The sequence below is a fragment of the Ptychodera flava genome, unplaced genomic scaffold, assembly GCF_041260155.1.
Source record: "Ptychodera flava strain L36383 unplaced genomic scaffold, AS_Pfla_20210202 Scaffold_39__1_contigs__length_1403739_pilon, whole genome shotgun sequence".
Lineage (NCBI taxonomy): Eukaryota > Metazoa > Hemichordata > Enteropneusta > Ptychoderidae > Ptychodera > Ptychodera flava.
In genome coordinates, this window is record NW_027248361.1 from 854,869 (window position 1) to 874,787 (window position 19,919).

General features: G+C 39.0%; 3 protein-coding genes across 3 annotated transcripts in view; all 3 read right to left on the reverse strand.

Moving 5' to 3' along the window:
• LOC139127916 (hyalin-like) overlaps positions 1 to 8,381 on the reverse strand; it is a 21,568-nt gene extending 13,187 nt beyond the window's left edge. The window contains exons 1-12 of the mRNA XM_070693772.1: positions 8,144 to 8,381; positions 7,543 to 7,785; positions 6,810 to 7,052; positions 6,178 to 6,420; positions 5,492 to 5,734; positions 4,756 to 4,998; positions 4,396 to 4,638; positions 3,465 to 3,704; positions 2,665 to 2,907; positions 1,837 to 2,079; positions 1,343 to 1,582; positions 601 to 843 (exon numbers count right to left, since the gene is read on the reverse strand). Of these exons, the coding sequence (XP_070549873.1) occupies positions 601 to 843; positions 1,343 to 1,582; positions 1,837 to 2,079; positions 2,665 to 2,907; positions 3,465 to 3,704; positions 4,396 to 4,638; positions 4,756 to 4,998; positions 5,492 to 5,734; positions 6,178 to 6,420; positions 6,810 to 7,052; positions 7,543 to 7,588 (2,470 nt within the window). The 5' untranslated portion in view covers positions 7,589 to 7,785; positions 8,144 to 8,381. The remainder of the gene's footprint in view (positions 1 to 600; positions 844 to 1,342; positions 1,583 to 1,836; positions 2,080 to 2,664; positions 2,908 to 3,464; positions 3,705 to 4,395; positions 4,639 to 4,755; positions 4,999 to 5,491; positions 5,735 to 6,177; positions 6,421 to 6,809; positions 7,053 to 7,542; positions 7,786 to 8,143) is intronic.
• Positions 8,340 to 11,125, reverse strand: LOC139127897 (hyalin-like). Its single transcript, XM_070693753.1, has 4 exons — positions 10,888 to 11,125; positions 9,959 to 10,201; positions 9,166 to 9,256; positions 8,340 to 8,385 (listed from the first exon to the last, which is right to left on the reverse strand). The coding sequence occupies exons 1-4, from the start codon at positions 11,123 to 11,125 to the stop codon at positions 8,340 to 8,342; spliced, it is 618 nt and encodes a 205-aa protein (XP_070549854.1).
• A 2,970-nt stretch (positions 11,126 to 14,095) lies between these two features.
• On the reverse strand, positions 14,096 to 19,482 carry LOC139127898 (hyalin-like). The gene is made up of 8 exons (XM_070693754.1): positions 19,244 to 19,482; positions 18,787 to 19,029; positions 17,998 to 18,240; positions 17,561 to 17,803; positions 16,423 to 16,665; positions 15,709 to 15,951; positions 14,545 to 14,781; positions 14,096 to 14,373 (listed from the first exon to the last, which is right to left on the reverse strand). Exons 1-8 carry the CDS (start codon positions 19,470 to 19,472, stop codon positions 14,096 to 14,098), a joined length of 1,959 nt encoding a protein of 652 aa, XP_070549855.1. The 5' UTR covers positions 19,473 to 19,482.
• Between the last annotated feature and the right edge of the window lie 437 nt (positions 19,483 to 19,919).

Below are 19,919 nucleotides of genomic sequence, written 5' to 3' on the forward strand. Positions count from 1 at the left end.
GCAATTTTCAATCCCAGCTTCTCGCATTAGTGGAGTTCTCCTCCCTGTCAAACACTTGGCCAGTACGATTTTTGATTTCTATAACATTACTTACACTAACTGATCTCAAACTTTAGGCAACTTTCGCTAATCTTGCAATCATATTTTGTACTAGCGTTTGATTGACGGTCGGTTCAAATCGCCAATGGTTATTAATTCCCACCACCAACGCTCGAATTTCCTAAAAAATCGTCTTTCTGTCGCGTTATAATTTGAATATAACAACAGAGATTGACCGGCAGACGCTTCGCGCTGACCGCTTGGCAGTCTGTCTACGATTTTGCGGCAGGGAAAAAACCTAAAAAGTGGCATTTTCTGGAGCATGTGCCCGCGTGTTGCCTGTTTGGTGTCCACTTACACAATAAACGCCGCAATAGCTTCGCGCCTTTTAAAGGGAGACTCCGCCTTTAAGTAGTAAACATTAATACGAAATTTTGCCCCAGGTCATAGCAGTCTTCTTGTATCATCATTTCAAAGAAAAGACAATTAAATAGATCAGTGACAGTTGACATAAAGAAATAGGCAACACTTCTATATATTTTAATTCGTTTCATTACTCACCTTCTACAGTGACAGTAAAGGTACATGATCCTTCGTTGCTCGCTGCGTCCGTAGCAGTACATGTGACTGTCGTTTCTCCGTCAGCGAAGACTGTTCCGGAAGCAGGACTGCAAGTTACCGTTGGTGTCGTTCCTGAATTATCGGTGGCGGACTCGCCACTGAATGTTACCACTGCAGTTGTGCCACCGTCGTCATATTCGACAGTCGTATCAGCTGGACAAGTTACAACTGGATCGGTGGTGTCTGTGTGAAGACCAAGGGCAGTTAGAGCAGCAAAATCATTCTGAACTGAAGCACTTTAACACTTAATATTGTTATTAACTCATGTTATTGTGAGCTTATGTTTTGAGTACTAAATGTAAGAAATAACCAAAAGTGTTTCGTGAAACAATGTTGCACATCACAAAATGATGTTACTGCTTGTGCAATTTCATATGTGACTACAGCTCTTATAAGCTCCAGCTATGTGCTTGAATGTGGTACATACGTTCATATATACACCTCATACATCTGTCTGTCTGTCTGTCTCTTTCTCTGTCTGTCTATATATATATATATATATATATATATATATATATATATATATATATATATATATATATATATATTTATATTATATTATATATGTATGTTAACGTCATGCCTGCTCACCTATATAGGCTCTATATGAAAAAAATTTGTATGTATTGTATAAACACAACAACGTGTCTACAGCAGACAGGATACATTATTTGTACTTTACCTTGTACAGTGACACTGAAGGTACAGGTTCCCTGATTACCCGATTGGTCGGTGGCAGAACACGTGACGTCAGTGGTCCCGCTGCTGAAGGCAGTTCCCGAGGCAGGACTACACGTTACGGCAGACGTCGACCCTGAATTGTCGGTAGCAGATCCACTGAACGTGACCACTGCTGTCGTGCCTCCGTCGTCGTACTCTACGATCTGGTCAGCGGGGCATGTGACAACTGGGTCAGTTGTATCTGAAAGAAAAGATAAGTTATGTAATTTGCCATTGCAAACATTTAAGCACTATCACGCTAAGAATTCATCTTTAACTTCTTCCCTCAACTTCATTTGCATAATAAGCAAACACATTAGGATGGTTTACAGAAATTCATAAATATAACGTTTCTGTCGATGAATGAAAAATATCACAGTGACCATTTAATACGTTCGCCCTTGACGACATGTATTAGAAAGAGGTAAATTTGATACTCAGCTCTACTAAACTTACCCCGAACATTGACAACGAAACTGCAAGTGCCTGTGTTCCCTGATCTGTCAGTTGCAGAACATGTAACGATGGTCCTATCACCAGCGAATGTGGAATTCGACGGCGGGTCGCATGTGACAGACAGTGTGTGTCCAGAATTGTCCACTGCAGATTCGCCATCAAAGACAACAACAGCCGTCGTGTTACCGTAGTCGTACTCAGCCGTGACGTTTGCTGGGCATGTAACCAATGGATCGGCCGTATCTTTTTTTAAAAAAAGACGCAAATGCAAGCGTTAGTTTCGCGGCAAAGTTGTCGACACAGCGTTGTATTCTGAATGCCGTAAACAAAATCGATCTAGAGTGTACACGTGTACAAGAATCACTGCTTCAGGCTTCGTCAAACAGGTAATAATATCCCCCGCCTTTCTGACAGTTATGCCAACCAAAACTAGACTAGTAATTTCCCTACTGTCAAACCCGTGACTCTTAGTTATATATGTCTACAAGATTTTTGACACTTTTTTCATTCCAAAAGGGACAAAAATGCTTCGATTACTGAAGGTCAGTTGTACCTTCAGCAACAATCAAAAGTTGAGAAACGTTTAAAAACAAAATGGTAGGTTTACATTGAAAAACGGAGTTAGACACTACGATTCTAGGAACTACTTGGTGGGGTTACGAAAAGAGCGCCTAGCTAGGGGTCCAAAGCAAAACTTTTTAGTTTGCAAGCAAGTATGCTTGAGTCAAGTTGTCATCACTTGTGCTGACAAGGCCCTGGGGGTAAGGACATTTCTCGTAATGAACACATAGGCAAAAGATGTTCAACGTGCAACAATTGTATCCATACCTTGTACTGTCACGACAAAATTACAGGTTCCCTCGTTACCGGCAGCATCCGTAGCCGAACATGTTACCACGTTTGGCCCGCTTTCAAATGTAGTGTTTGTTGGCGGGTCACACGATACGGACATGTCTTCGCCAGAGTTGTCTGTGGCCGACTCGCCGCCGAACACCACGAAGGCTGTCGTATTTCCATAATCGTAGTCAACGACGCGGCTTGCAGGGCAGTTGACCACTGGGTCAGTGGTATCTGTAATGCGAACGAAACAAGAAAGGGGATGTTAACACGCCCGGAATATGCTCACTCTGTTCCGAAATCACTGTCTCAATTTCTTCAGTAATTAGCCTATAGGGCAAATCTCCCGCTTCTTTCATGATAACATTTGCTATAGCTCCGTGCTTACTTACACTCAATGTGTACTAAGCACTTTCAATTTGTGATAGCTTTTCATATAAAACATGAAGAAAATTGGCTACCGGATTTTGTTGCATAATAATGGTGTTGACAAATTTATCTGTGATGAACGTGAAATGTTATCCTCTATCTGTAGGGTAGTTTATTGTAAGTACCGAACAACAGTTGATTCGACAATAAAATCAATTTTAAATCAGCCTCGGTCCAGAGATCCAGGCAACCGATTAACTTCGAATGGTTTGGGTCTAAGCTTATCATTGTGTTGAACTCTAACATCGAGATTTACTTGACGAGGAAATGTCTCTTTTCACCACTATTGCAACAGCTTAAGTTGAAATTGGAACCATAGCCAAGGCATTATGCCTTGTAATTACTGATATGAGTTGTATTACCTTGCACGGTGATCTTGAAGGTACAACTTCCTGAGTTTCCTGAGGCGTCAGTAGCATAACAAGTGACATTGGTATCGCCACTGCTCAATGTTGAACCAGGGGACGTGGTACAAGCCACGGCAGGGCTCGAGCCGGAATTGTCCGTTGCAGAAACGGCATAGTTAACCACGGCCGTCGTGCCACCGTAGTCGTATTCCACCGTCATGTCGGACGGACACGCGACAACGGGGTCGGTTGTATCTAAATACCGAACGAGACACCAATTTGATTAAACAGCGAGTGACCTTGAAATTCCACGAATGTGATAATATGTATTGCATACAATAACGTTAAACCATCCTGATGTCAAACGTATGTATATGTTATATATATATATATATATATATATATATATGTGTGTGTGTGTGTGTGTGTGTGTGTGTGTGTGTGAGTGTGTGTGTGTGTAATTACATTACAGATATATATATTTTAATATATATATATATATATATATATATATATATATATATATATATATATATATATATATATATATATATATATATATATATATAATTACATTACACATTTAGATTTATCTACAAGTGACATATTTGAAATTTGAAACGCTTCCAACACAATGTGCATGCTGCATTCGATTTGAAGTTCTTTTTCAGGGTTGCTCCGACTTTTCAATGTCGATATTGTCACGTAATATACAAAATCATGCGCAAAAGCTAACATCCCGTCTTTTTACTTTCTATATAAATACTGGTTCAATGTGCTTCAGTAAGGAATCGGACACCAAAATATCAACGAATGAAAGAAAAACGTAACACGTTCACGGAATAATACCATGTTACTTTCATTGAGGAAGTGGTGTCATGACGACCATGCATATTAGGATACTTTAGTTTTGTAAATTGACAGTAGGCAGACGTCATTATTTTACCTTCAACTGTAACGGTGAAATCACAAGTTCCAGTATTTCCTGCCTGGTCGGTAGCAGAGCAGGTAACAATCGTCGGTCCGAGAGCAAAGGTTGAATTTGAAGGTGTGTCACATGTTACAGGTGGTTGGTATCCCGAGTTGTCAGTGGCCGACTCGCCATCGTATGCAACGACGGCTGTCGTGTTGCCAAAGTCAATCTCAACAGTGATGTCTGACGGGCAGGTTACAACTGGATCGACGATGTCTGCAAAAAGAAAAGAGAAATGGTTAGTTAGATAATAATTATGCTGGGAGCTATTTTTCAAAGAGTATCTAAAATGTTTCAACGATGTGATTAAATTTGGGGCCTTCGAAAACTCACCTTCGACAGTCACAACGAAGGTACAACTTCCTACATTTCCCGACATGTCTGTAGCGGAACATGTCACGGTCGTGTCTTCACTGGCAAACGTAGAATTCGACGCTGGGCTACACGTCGCGGAGAGTTCGTGTCCAGAATTGTCAGTGACTGACGCTCCGTCGAACACAACGACGGCTGTTGTAAAACCATCGTCATTCTCAACAGTGACGTTTGAAGGGCAAGTAACGACTGGTTTCGTGGTGTCTGTTGGAAAAAAAACAAATAGTAATGACCAATATAAAATTGATCACGGTATTCAGATGATTTAAACAATAACATGATCAAGAATGTTAAATACTGATGCATAACTTCATTAACTCACGCTTATGTTTTTTCTTTTTATCAATTTAAACTTTTAATATATATTAAACTTGATTTGCTTTGTATGTTAAGCCTTCTGAAATTTGCTACTTTAGAAAAACGTGATGCATTTCTTAACTATGAATGACGTAATGGGAGTATTATTCACTGTGAATTTGCAACTCCTAGGAATATTCATATCTGTAGTATTGCACTCAGCGTTAATTAAAATAGCTTAGACATTTTTAAAATGTGTCTTGCAAAATCTATGCTCGGTCATACCCAATAGCTCAGTAATGTTTCAGGCCTTCATCCACACGATTTTATTCACCACTACATATTTCTCACAAACAAGTTAAATGTCCCTTATTACCATTCTATAGTTCCTCAAACATACCTTGTACAGTCACTGTGAAATTGCATTGTCCTGTGTTTCCCGCCATGTCAGTAGCAGAACAAGTGACCAGAGTGTCGTCGAAAACAAAAGTCGAACTTGATGGTATGTCACAGGTCACCGCCAATTCCTGTCCGGAGTTATCGACAGCTGATTGGCCGCTGTATACAACAACGGCTGTCGTATTTCCGTAGTCGATCTCAACGGTGATATCAGCTGGACATGTTAATACTGGACTTGTGGTGTCTGAAATCAAGTGTAAAGATTGATTGGTAACATTAAGGGTAACCAGCGCCTCGACGCGGACGGTTTTTGACTTGAACTTTCGTCATGCCACTGTATAAACCATTCGTCATTCACGATCAAAAGCAAAAATTATGTCCCGCAAAATAACATTTAGGAGTAAAATCAAGCAAATACCTAAAATGTTATGATATTAGAAATTCAAAATGGCGTCTGTACAGTATGTTAAGTACAAGAGAGAAAGCTTCATTTTGATATTAACAAAAGCAAGACGGTCAAAATTACTCCACGGTCTTCTGTGTCCAGACTAGTGACATACTAGAAAGATATCAACTTGAAGTCTTAGAGACTGAAAATCCCCCAACTACAGACTTGCGAACACAAGCGGATATTACAGTAATGACATTTCACGTGATTATATTGAAATCAGACCGTCGTATACACACCTTGCACTTTTACTACGAAGTTACACGTGCCAACGTTTCCCGCCTGGTCGGTAGCAGAGCATGTGACGACATTGTCTCCACTGACGAATGTAGAGTTCGACGAAGGGTCACAGGTCACAGAAACATGCTGTCCAGAATTGTCTGTGGCAGACTCTCCGTCAAATACAACAACAGCTGTGGTGTTTCCATAGTCATACTCCACAGTTATGTTTTCAGGGCACGTGACAATCGGACTTGACATATCTGTAAGACATTAAAAAGTCCGCATGATTTAACATATCTGTAAGCATTAAAAAGTCGAAATGATTCTCTTTAAGGTAGTATATTCCTCGCAACTACATGGCTTAAGTTTTGCTATAAATTTCCCTGAGGAAATTTTCATATAAATTTCCTTGAGGAAATTTTTGACCTTTATTTTTTTCAAATTCAAGTATAAAAATCGCGGGTCACCTTGCAAATTTTAGTTGGTGACAAGATCACCTAACATTTATCGACCCTGGAAATTCAAAATGGCTGTCACCCCTGTGCTTACTCTTAATATTTTGTGTAACTACCCAGTGCATATGTGAAATCTAATACTGTTGAACCTTAAATGTTATTTCAGCAAAAAATAAAAACATTTTAATGTTTACCTTCCACAGTCACTGTGAACCTACATGACCCTACGTTTCCCGCCAAATCGGTTGCAGAACAGGTCACGACGCTGTCGCCATAGGTGAATGTGGAATTGGATGGCGGGTCACAGGTTACACTGAGTTGATGTCCGGCATTATCTATTGCAGCCTCGCCATCAAATACAACAACAGCAGTGGTGTTGCCATATTCATTCTCTACTGTGATGTTTGCTGGACAGGTAACGACTGGGTTGATGGTGTCTATAAAAGATTGAGCAGCGCCAGTTATGAGTACTAGTTGCTTAAAGGCATGAGTCAGGCGTCAGATTGTCTTGCCAGGAAATTTACTTACTAGATTAAAATTTCAACGGAAAACAAAAGACTACGACACCTTCATAATCCTCTTACAGACTAGAACAAACGCGATCCCTGGAATCCGAGTCCCCTACCTTCAAACCCGTGGTATAATTAATATGGAATAGAACTAAATCGACCCAAAAAATCGTGTCCAACTAACATTAGACACAAGTTGGACGGTCGACGTCTAAAACAATACAGTCGTGTCCCTAAACTAGACCAACGAATCCACAATACTTCAATGAAGTTATGCACATCGGAACCAAACTTTTGCTTTGAGAAATGCGACATTGTCAAGGAAAACGTTCAGTATAGTGCTAACGGAGTCCGATCATACTCTTACAGGGCTTCACGTTGACTTTCGATACAAATTACGATAAAATGTGGTACAAACCTTCTACGATCACTACGAAAGTGCAAGTCCCAACATTTCCCGCCATATCAGTGGCGGAACATGTCACAACTGTCTCTCCGCCGACAAAAGTTGTATTCGATGGTGGATCGCATTCAACGGACAGGTTGCGCCCAGAGTTATCTTGCGCAAATTCGCCGTGGAATGAAACCACAGCGGTGGTATTGCCATAGTCATTGTCCAGAGTGACGTTAGAAGGACACGTGACAACAGGACTTATTGTGTCTGTAAAATCAAACCAAACAAATAATGTAAACAAATGATATGGTAATACATAATTTGATATTATCGAAAATATTTACATAGCATGTTACTCTATACTACGGTGCATCTGAATAAAGCGTTAAATTATAGAAAAGCAACAAGTTACCGTTACACAAGTAACTCAGTACTTTACGACCTAAAGACAAATTACTTCTAACATTTACCATGAAATCATACAATTACTGAAGTAGTATAACGTTACATGAAAACACTCGAGCGAAATTAATGCAACTACAATAAAGAGAGTTACTCCATTGATCTACAGCACTGTCATTGGCCATGGAAATAATCCTCACGTGTTTGTTGCTTGCGTACTTACCTTTTATGGAGACAAGAAAGTACACTGTCCAACGTTTCCCGCCATGTCTGTGGAAGAGCACGTGACCATAGTATCCCCGTAGGGGAAGGACGAGTTCGATGGCGGGTCACAGGTCACCGCTAGTTCGTGTCCAGAATTGTCAACGGCTGATTCGCCGCCAAACACAACTGCAGTAGATGTGTTTGAATGGTCGTATTCAATAGAGACATTCGCTGGACACGTTACTATTGGGCTCCTTGTATCTAGAACAGGGAAAGAAAAGAAATATTGAGTAAAATAGAATTATTTATGTGCTTACTCTAGAAATAACATATTTTGCATGTGTCCTTAAGGGAGATAATATTGGCCGAATTCAAAGTTATATTTTTGATCTGGCATTACTTCTTGGTCCGAAACACAGCGGGGAATAACACTTCCCTAATTGGAAATGGAATATTATATGCAGGGGTAAGATAGAAGCAGAGATGGGGAATGTAAACCACTCGGTGGCCCAGTAAAATCCACGGTGGACGGGGAAAATCCCGTAGATGACAACTAACATGGGGACCCATGGTATCTGAAACACAAATGTTGCATACATTTACCTGAACGAACATGATATCGCGATAACACGTTTCGGTTTTAATGGATGTCGGTTTTGGCATCAAGTTTCAAAAAAATAATAAATATACATACTCGATATACTATCCTGATTTTTTTGTTATCCCGCTATCCCATTCCCTTACAGCATAATGTGCTGTTTACAATTTTCAATCAATCTACATCAGTTTCCTCGCGATAGAGGGATCTTTCCTGCCATCCTAAGACAATTTCATTGATATATTTAGCCCCCTCACATACAGAAGTAACTTTGATAGCAAAAAGCATACCTTGCACAGTTACTATAAAGGTACAGTTTCCAACATTTCCCGCCATGTCCGTTGCAGAACAAGTCACAGTCGTGTTCCCGCTCATAAAGGTAGAATTGGATGGCGGGTCACAGGTCACTGAAAGTTCGTGCCCAGCAATTATCTGTAGCTGACTCGCCACCGAACACCACAACGGCTGTTGTGTTACCATAGTCATTCTCCGCGAATACATTCGAAGGACACATCACCATAGGACTGGTAGTATCTGAAATTCAAACAAAATAGAGCTGTGGAATGATGCAATAATAACGTCGTCGACTATTCTTTGAGGAGTAGTTAAACCCTGTTATATCTAAATCAAGATAAAAAGTGTAAATTCGGTACTAGTGAAAACATTATCCAAAAGTTATCCACATTTGAAATTCGAAATGGCCATCATCCTGGGTTGACTTAATGTGGAATAACACATTTCTATTTTGATTAAAATGAAACGTTGGAAACTCAATGTAGACCTACTCCTCGTTGTCAGAAATAATTACACACAAACGATGATCCAGCGAAGTATTCTGATCAGCGAAATATTCATATTTCTGAACTGTCAGTCAAGCTGATGATCTCATCAGGCATTATGCTATTGAAAATCCGTATTTGATACGAGTCATTTTGAACCATATATATCTATTCTTCGGGTGAATTCTATAGCAATAAAGATTTGTCTTCACTTTTCCAACGAATGTTGATTGATCAACTACATACGAGCTGTCCGTGATTTATTTTCATGTCGGCAAAGTCTGTCTGAATATCGTGTTTTAGACCTAAATTCCGCTCGTGCTGTGATTACAGTGTTCAATATTGATAGTCCTATACTTGGTATTTTAAAACGTTTAAACGTTTTATTCAACATACAAAATATGGCACAAACCATGCTATCAAATGTATCAACATTTTCATTGAACTGTCAATTTACCTTGGACAGTCACTATGAATTCACAGACGCCTACGTTTCCAGCCCTATCTGTAGCAGAGCATGTGACTACTGTGTCGCCTTTGCCGAAAGTCGAATTCGATCGTGGGTCACAGGTCACGCCGAGTTGATGTCCAGCGTTATCGATGGCCGACTCACCACTGAACACAACAACTGCTGTGGTGTTGCCATAGTCATACTCAACAGTAACGTTTGATGGACACGTGACATGAGGGCTGATATTGTCTGCAAAAAGATTAGTGGTTTATGAGTATTCTGCCGTTAATCATATGACAACATTTGTGAACAGTTGGTAGGCCTATACGAAGTTCAGTCTTCAACTGACATAGGAGATACTAGGAGGCCCTAATACGTGTAATTGAGGGCGAACACAGCGATAAAATAATGTTTCATTGCATTCTTCACAAAACGGAGAGACAGCTGAAGTTACAAATTTAGTTCATTGATAACATCCCTCCCAATTGAATGTCTTGTCTCATGATTTCCATCAGTTTGTTTCCTAAGTACTCTTTTCTTTACTCTAAAGATTGCACTGATTGTATTGTAACGACACATCATATCGTGATACGGAGAAGCGGGCCCAGCTGCCTCTTCATAATTTGCTGATTCTGCCAGCTTGTATTTACTGACCGTCCTTTTAGCGCCACCTAGAGGCGTTGTCACTCCGAAACATCTCGCAGAATCGCGATTCTGCGAGATGTTTCGGAGTGACAACGCCGCCAGGTGGCGCTAAAAGTAATCGCCTTGTTGAGAAACTATATGTGTTGTTTCAGGCTGTGTCTTGTGCTTAAACGACGAGCCGATGTACGCCACAGAACAGAGACAAATCCAACAAATTTTAAGATTCCATTGCGTATGATACGTAAGGTCAACCAACGCTGCATACATATGTGGCAGATTCCTTCACTCACCTTCCACAGTCACCGTAAAACTGCAAGTTCCCACATTCCCGGATGCATCTGTCGCAGAACAAGTGACCACATTGTCTCCAATCACAAACGTTGAATTCGAGGGCGGGTCACAGGTCACAGTGACGTCCTGTCCGGAATTGTCCGTGGCTGACTCGCCGTCAAAGGCAACAACGGCAGTGACATTGCCATATTCATTCTGAACAGTGATATTCGATGGACAACTCACTAGAGGGCCCATGGTATCTTAAATACAAACAGTGTATATATTTTCGTCAACGAACGTGATACAACGATAACACGCTTCTCTTTTAACGGATGTCGAATTTGGCACCATGCCGGATAACATCATTTGCATAGATTTGCTACAAAGTCATTGTTATCCCACTATCCCCTTTCTTTGACAGCACAATATCCTGAAAGTAAAATTTCCATTTACATCAATTTCTCAGAAAAGGAGCGGTCATTCCCACATTTCTAACACAATTTCATAAATATATTTTGCTCCCGCACTGAGAACAGTTACGTTTTGACTGCAAAGGCATACCTTGCACAGTTACGGTAAAGGTACAGTTTCCAACATTTCCCGCCATATCCGTTGCAGAACAAGTCACAGTCGTGTTCCCGCTCATAAACGTAGAATTCGATGGCGGGTCACAGGTCACTGAAAGTTCATGCCCAGCATTATCGGTAGCTGTCTCGCCTCCGAATACCACGACGGCTGTTGTGTTTCCATAGTCATACTCCGCGAATACGTTCGAAGGACACATCACCATAGGACTGGTAGTATCTGAAAGATAAAGGGGATTTTAGTTAATATAGTCACAAATGAATTGCCTGTTGACTATACACATTTCGATTTTCATAAAAATAAAACGTTGAAAACTCCATTTACTCGTCGTTAAAAATGATTCCATACAAGCAGCGATCCAGCGAAGTATTGGGGAAAATAAGTAGTCAGAATATCTGTCATTCAAGAAAATTCTACAGTATGAAACTTTTTATCACTTTTCCAATGAATGTTAAGGCGACTGTACCGTATTACCTGTGCGAAACTTATTTTCATGTTGGTACATATTTTGTATACACTGTGTACTTGTATCAAATTCTGCTTGTGCTGTGATTACAGTATCTAATATTTAGAGTACGGCAACCAATAAGGCTCATAAAATAACATGTAGTATATTAATAACGATTTTGACATTTTGTATAGGTTTTGTTGATAGACCTGTAATGTTCCGCTTGATATATAGTTTATACTAATGCTTTTACTTTGTAAACATTGTAATGATTATTCTAATCTCACTTTGTCATTTTAATTTTCTTAATTTTCGTAAAAATTTTTGCAACCTTGGGCTTCTGTCCTGATTTTATTTAGTATTTTGCTTCCACAAGTTACATATCGTGCTCTAGAGAGTCCTCGGTTTCCATATCTGAGTCCCATACTTCGTATTTTTCAAGACTAAAACTTTTTATTAAACAGACAAAACATGTTACAAACCATGCTATTAAATGTTTCAACATTTTCATTAACTTGTCAATTTACCTTGGACAGTCACTATGAATTCACAGACGCCTACGTTTCCAGCCCTATCTGTAGCAGAGCACGTGACCACAGTGTCGCCTTTGCCGAACGTAGAATTCGATGGTGGGTCACAGGTTACGTTGAGTTGATGTCCAGCGTTATCGATGGCCGACTCGCCGCTGAACACAACGACTGCTGTGGTGTTGCCATAGTCATACTCAACAGTAACGTTTGATGGACACGTGACAACAGGCTGATATTGTCTGAAAAAAGATGAGTGCTTTATGAGTTTTCCCTCATAAATCATAGGAACAAAAGTGGATGTCAAACGATAACTAAAATAAAGAGTATGGACGGGTACAGGTTGCTGTCGAATCTCACATACAGCTATGATGTAGCTAAGCGTAAAAAATAAAAAAGCTGAAAGGGGTTATTTGCCATGTTGAGAACAGCATATTTAAAGACCGAGGATCTGTGAAGAGTCTGATCAAAAATGATAATAATGCAGTAATATCACCGTTGGGGAGAGTAGTCAACATTACTTTTCATATGCATAAATAGTAACTGTCATTGCTGCTTTGTCTAAAGTTGTCTTTCACCAATGTTATGTAGATAAATTTTTACGGGTGATCTGGATCGATCCCCATTAAAGGTGTACAGTCACCTGTAATCTAAATATGCCCATATACGGTATTCAAAATGGTATATTGGTATTCAAAATGCCCATGTGAGGGTGCTGTTTTTAAAAAGCGGCCACCCGCTTAAAATCTATGATTGGTTTGATTTTCCCTTTCCATGGTAACTGTGGCAAAATTTGAAGAGGTGGCAGTATACCTTTAATGATTACGTCATTTTTCAAGTCGTAAACTATAGTGATCATCTCTCAGGGTACTGTCACGGAACGCATATTTAGAAGACTTTAGATGTCTTCGAATCTACAACGAAATATTTTGAGAGATTTACCTTCTACAGTGACTAAAAAGCTACACGTTCCCACGTTTCCTGAAACATCGATGGCCGTGCACGTGACAATGTTTACGCCAATACGGAACGTTGAATTCGATGGAGGGTCACAGGTCACATTAATCGGCATCCCAGAATTGTCCGTAGCAAACTCCCCGTCAAATACGACAACGGCCGTTGTGCTTCCAAAGTCATTCTCCACGGTAATATTAGAAGGACAGGTAACATCTGGACTACTAACATCTGTAGATAGAAGAGAATGATAATTCCAATGCAACACAAGTGGAAATAACATAGGTTACCATAAATATGAGCCAGATACCACACCCAACTGCTGTCGAACATTACAGCTCCATGGAGCATTAATAACAATGTGTAACAAGGAAAGGTATCATCAATTTTGAAATAGTGTAATCTTACATTGATGCAAATTACAAAAGTCTTTTTTGTGAAAGGGTTACAAGGTTATGAAAGTATTTTTGATCATAGCTTTCCAACAATTCATTTTCTTGTATTCTACAGCGTTTTTATAACATGACCCAAAAAGGAACCTTTACCAATATAAATAAGATAAGAAAATTATTTGTGTCGTTCAAAGACACTGTAAAGATATTCTTGACATTCTTCCCGTATTCCACTAAATTTCAATCTTTTGACGCCAAAACAGAACCATCACAATATAGATACATTAACACACACCCCGTGCCAACACCATATTATCATTCAATGGAAAGGATTTGGCGAATCTTCTGATAACATACCGTCTACAGTCACCGCAAAGTCACACGTGCCAACATTATTTGCAGCATCAACTCCGTAACAAGTGACGACTGTCTCGCCGATAGGGAAGGATGAGTTCGCACGTGGTTCACAGTAGACAGTTACTTCCTGTCCAGAGTTGTCCGTGGCTGATTCCCCATCGAACGAAACGATTGTTGAATTTCCAATCACTATCTCAACAGTCTGAGATGGAGGACAACTCAGGACTGGACTGGTTCTATCTGAAAAACCCAAAATTAGTTGTGTTAGGATTGCTAAGAATTCCCATGCACTATGTATGAGACTACACTTGACTTTCACTTGAAGAAGCGGTGATTTCACATTGACGCTAATACCCCAAATAGTGATTCGAAAATTGCAGGAATTATAATTGCCACCTGCTAGAAGCTTACCTCGGACTGTGACTCTAAAACGGCAGGTATCTTGATTACCAGCGAAGTCTGTTGCTGTGCAGGTGACACGGGTGTTGCCTTGACCAAATACTGAACCAGATGGAATGTCACATGTCACATTTACATATCCTGAGTTGTCAGTTCCAGTTGCTGTGTACGTCACCACGGCGGTTGTATTGCCATAGTCATAGTCAGAAAACGTACGAGGAGGACATCTTACACGTGGGTCAGTCGTGTCTAGTTAGAAAACCAACAGTAGCACAATCAATGTCATGAAAGAGTTCAAAGTGAAAATGAGTATTTCATAGAGAGCATCGTGAATTAATTTTTGGGTTGTATTTGGTTTTGTTGTTTTTTATATTCTATTAATGTTTTGCATGATAAAAGCACAGAGTCCACACTATACATGTTTAATCATTAAATTTCTTTTGCATTACAAACCATATTTGCAAAGAAGATAACATACCGTACAAAATCAATCTGGTATATTGTTATTAAAAGTGCTGACTCGTCATAACATAGATTGTAACAATTATAGCACACAGCGAGAAAAATTGATAACCATATCGTGCTTTTTATGTAGGGCTTGGGTGAGTCAGATGTTGTACATTTACGTCAAGAAACATTGGCTCTACTTCTGACATTGATCATTTACGACATTAAACTTCACGACTTGACAAAAATTAAATATTAAGTCGTAGACAGTTACTGTTGCCAGCGCAAGGTACAGGTACTTATGAATCAATTGAATATACAAAAAGTAATATCATAGAAACATACAGAGTGTGAAAACAGTAATACGTTGTGGTTCTATAACTCTGCAGACGTTTTTCCATTTCTAGAAACTATACATTGTGATGCGGATTGCTTAAGTTTGAAAAGAATAGCAAAGTATTTTACAGCGACATATGGACCGCACTCCTTGCTAGCCAGCTTGCATAATCAAAACACACGGTTATAATTTATCTTGTTCATGGCATTCAAAAAAACCAAACACTAACTGGATGGCATTGTACAACCGCTTATACGGGTCTACTGTCTCCTCTGTCATCTTTAACAAATATTTTCATAGAAATAGGTTCTTGCTCTCTCTCTCTCTAAAGCAAAACATATAACATAATGACGTCAGTGTTCATGATACGAAAAGTGGGTTCATCAGCCTACCTTGTACAGTCACTGCAAAACTGCATGTGCCTACATTTCCAGCCAGATCAGTAGAATAACAGGTCACCACATTGCCTCCAAAATCGAATACAGAATTTGATGGTGGATAACATGTCACCGAAAGTTCCTGTCCAGAATTGTCTGTGGCCGACTCGCCACTAAATGTAACGACGGCTGTTAGGTTACCCTCGTCGTTTTCCACTGTAATGTTCGCAGGGCAAGTCACCATGGGACCGATAATGTCTGCCAAGGTAAATTGTGGAAGATTAGTTCTTAATCGGCTTCTGTTGTAAAAGCTATAAGGTGACAATATGATGCAATAATAGTCCATGAGATCGCCGATATTATCTTTCAACTTACACATGGATACATCAACATATTTATTATCAAAATGTAAGTATCATTTGTTCATAAAATGTTATCGTGTGATAGAATTGATAATCGCGTTGTTTTTTAATGCGATCTTTAACTTCAGTCGTTTTATTTGAAAAAAAAGGTTGAACAATGGCTGTACAATCGCTTAAAATGTGTACGCATCTTCTTACAAAGGCGAACCAAAACCAGCAAACTATGTCATGGTATGTGTAAAAAAATAGTGAAATAAAGGCCAATGCTTGAAAAACCATACGATATTTCTCATTTATAATATTATGCACACTGCCTCATCATGAACTGTACAATTGTATAGCAACATACTTAATTGTTCTAGCATACCTGTGACATTGACAATAAAAGTACATGTCCCTACGTTCCCTGCAACATCAGTTGCAGAACACGTCACGGTAGTTTCCCCGATTGTAAAGGTAGAATTCGAGGGTGGATCACACGTCACATTCAGTTCATGTCCAGCGTTGTCAGTGGCAAACTCGCCACTGAAGACAACGACGGTGCTTGCATTTACATAGTTATTGGTAATGATGATGTTCGAGGGACAACTTAGAACAGGTTCTGTTGTGTCTGAAAATATAATTCACAGAGTAAAGCATCAGAACACGTAAAGACCGAAAAGTCAAACTTGTATTGAACAACTTTAAAACTTACACTTGAGTAATCTAATAGCTATTGCAGGAAAAGCTCCAGTACCCCTTGCTCGAGTTTGCGTATTATTGAATATATATATATATATATATATATATATAATATATATATATATATATATATATATATATATATATATATATATATATATATATATATATATATATATATATATATATATATATATATATAATATATATATATAAACAAATTACTTCAAGTACAAAGTAATGAAATCTATTACTTAAGTTTCATGCATCCTGTAATCCTCAGATAGAAGTGAATGGATTACTAGCTTGACACTCTTACATAATATGATCGGGACGAACCATTCTATTTGTAGGTGGTGTTAAAATTTGATAAATAATATTTGTTTTGGTGGCGACATTTTGAAACTAACTCAGAGCGTTTGTTTAACAGTGTTGATTTGTCAGCATTGATAATGTGCAGCTTTTCTGATATACAAAGATTACATCGCTTGCTTATGTTAGAGTAGCTCGATGCTTTATCAATGATTGACCACGAAATGTCAAAGACTAGGCCCTTACGTTCCATACAAATCTTGCCAACTGGGTATTGTTTTTGTATCTCTCGTACGGAACGATTGCATGTGGTTAGTGTAGCGCGTCTTGAAGGTGTTATCAGTGAGGCCTATATGTATATATATATATATATATATATATATATATATATATATATATATATATATATATATATATATATATATATATATATATATATATATATATATATATATATATATATATATATATATATATATATATATATATATATGAGAATAAAAAATGCGCACCTTCCACGGTGATTATGAAGTTACATGAACCAGTGTTGCCTTCTGAATCGGTAGCAGAACAAGTCACCACATTCTCTCCATCGAAGAATGTAGAATTCGACGGTGGGTCACAGGTCACTGACAGAGTTTCACCAGAGTTGTCTGTAACAGACTCTCCACTGAATACCACAACAGCCGATGTGTTCCCATAGTCGTACTCAACTGTCATGTTAGCTGGACAGGTCACAACTGGATCCATTGTGTCTGCAAATCAATCACAATATAAAGGCAGAGTTCTTAATTGCTGGTTCAATATATTTCAAGAATCTTATATATCGGTGTCACAGTTTACCAGCTTTATCACAAAACTCATTATAGAGGGCACGATAGCACCACTGATGTACTTAATATCTGACGTTTTGCAAACTTTTAAAACTTCGATAAAGCACCTAACATACCTTGCACGGTGACATTGAAATTACAAGTGCCAACATTTCCAGCTGCGTCAGTTGCAGAACAAGTCACTTCATTTTCCCCAATCCAGAATGTGGAATTCGACGGTGGGTCACAGGTTGCAGCTAGAGTTGCACCAGAATTATCATTAACTGACTCGCCGCTGAATTCAACAACAGCTGACGTATTGCCATAGTCAATCTCTACTATTATATCAACGGGACAACTAACAACAGGACTCTGAGTGTCTGTACAAAAGAAACAACAACAATTACTCTGATTGCAGATGTCAATTAATACATCATTGGCAAGTATTGGAATATAGGTAGTTGCATTTAAAGAACTTCAATACTTATGATGTTGGGATACAACGATGTTTCATCATGATAATAGCTTTATTATTTCCTGACAATCTTGAGTTGATGGTGAAATTTATGTTTCATCGTTAATTGCATGAAGCGCATTGAACTTCTATGAAATATACCAGTACAGTTCCTTTACTATTTTTATCCTTTCGGATGATAACACTACTTCATCACTCCCTTTCTTCTATAACTCAGTAACGAATACCTAATTATCTGGTCATGACAGCGATAGCTCCAATTTGTTACTAAACGAGCGCTCTGTTACGCATCTGTTAAAAACTACCGTGACTGGACACTGTTCACGAGACGGTATGTGGTAGACAATCTCTCTTCTTGTCATCTGGCTAGTTTTAGTGAAATGCGGCAATTAAAGAACGAATATGGTCCGTCTGACATAAAACTTGATTACTTGTGAAGTATTGACAATACCTTGGACAGTAATGGTAAAGTTACACCTTCCAACATTGCCAGATCCATCTGTAGCAGAACAAGTCACTACATTCTCTCCATCCCCGAAGGTAGAATTAGATGGCGGGTCACAGGTCACCGGCAAGGTTTGACCAGAATTATCCATAGCCGAAGCTCCCGAGAATGAAACAACACTTGTCGTATTTCCATAATCATATTCGACTTGCATGTCGGGTGGACAAGTTAAGACAGCTGCTATTGTGTCTGTGATATAATAATGAGATGACAGAAGGGTCAGATAGATTACTTTATGATCCACTTGATCTTCCCGTTCATTTTCACGTAACGTCATCAATAAGAAATGTCATAACAGCATAGCTTTTATAAAGAGATTGTATTACTGTAAGATAACTTGGTGTCAATAACAACGGACTGCACAGAGTGGCATGCTATACCATACTATAACGTGCCTACGTACCTTGAACCTTTATTGTGAAATTGCAGGCACCAGTGTTGCCAGATGAATCTGTGGCAGAACAGGTCACTACATTAATTCCATCCAAGAATGTAGAATTCGATGGTGGGTCACAGGTCACCGAAGGGGTTTCACCTGAGTTATCGGTGGCCGATCCGCCACTGAATTCCACAACAGCAGACGTATTCCCGTAGTCGTACTCTACCGCAAAAACTGCAGGGCATGTTACCATCGGTGGTGTTGTGTCTGCATAGAAAGGCGTTATTTTAAAGATTGCTCATGACTATTATCGAAGATGTAAACCTTTATATGTATTATCTTATTCAATTATCTATATGAAATTTTCACGATAAACCAATTTTCTCGAGCGACTGATAATTTTTCTGTTGACAGGCTTGACGGTTAGCACAGAGATTTGTCAAATTCGATCATTGGATTTGAAAGGGTCTCTTATCATCGGATTAAAAGTATACAGTCACCTGTAATCTAAATATGCCCATATATGGCCAAAGGGGCGTTCCTTGGTATTCACAATGCCATGTGAGGGCGCTGTTTTAAAAAAGTGGCCACCCGCTTAAAATCTGTGATTGATTAGATTTCTCTTTCCATATCAACTATGGCAAATTGGAAGAGGTGACAGTATAACTATAAAGAAAGCAACTCAAAGACGAAGCACTTT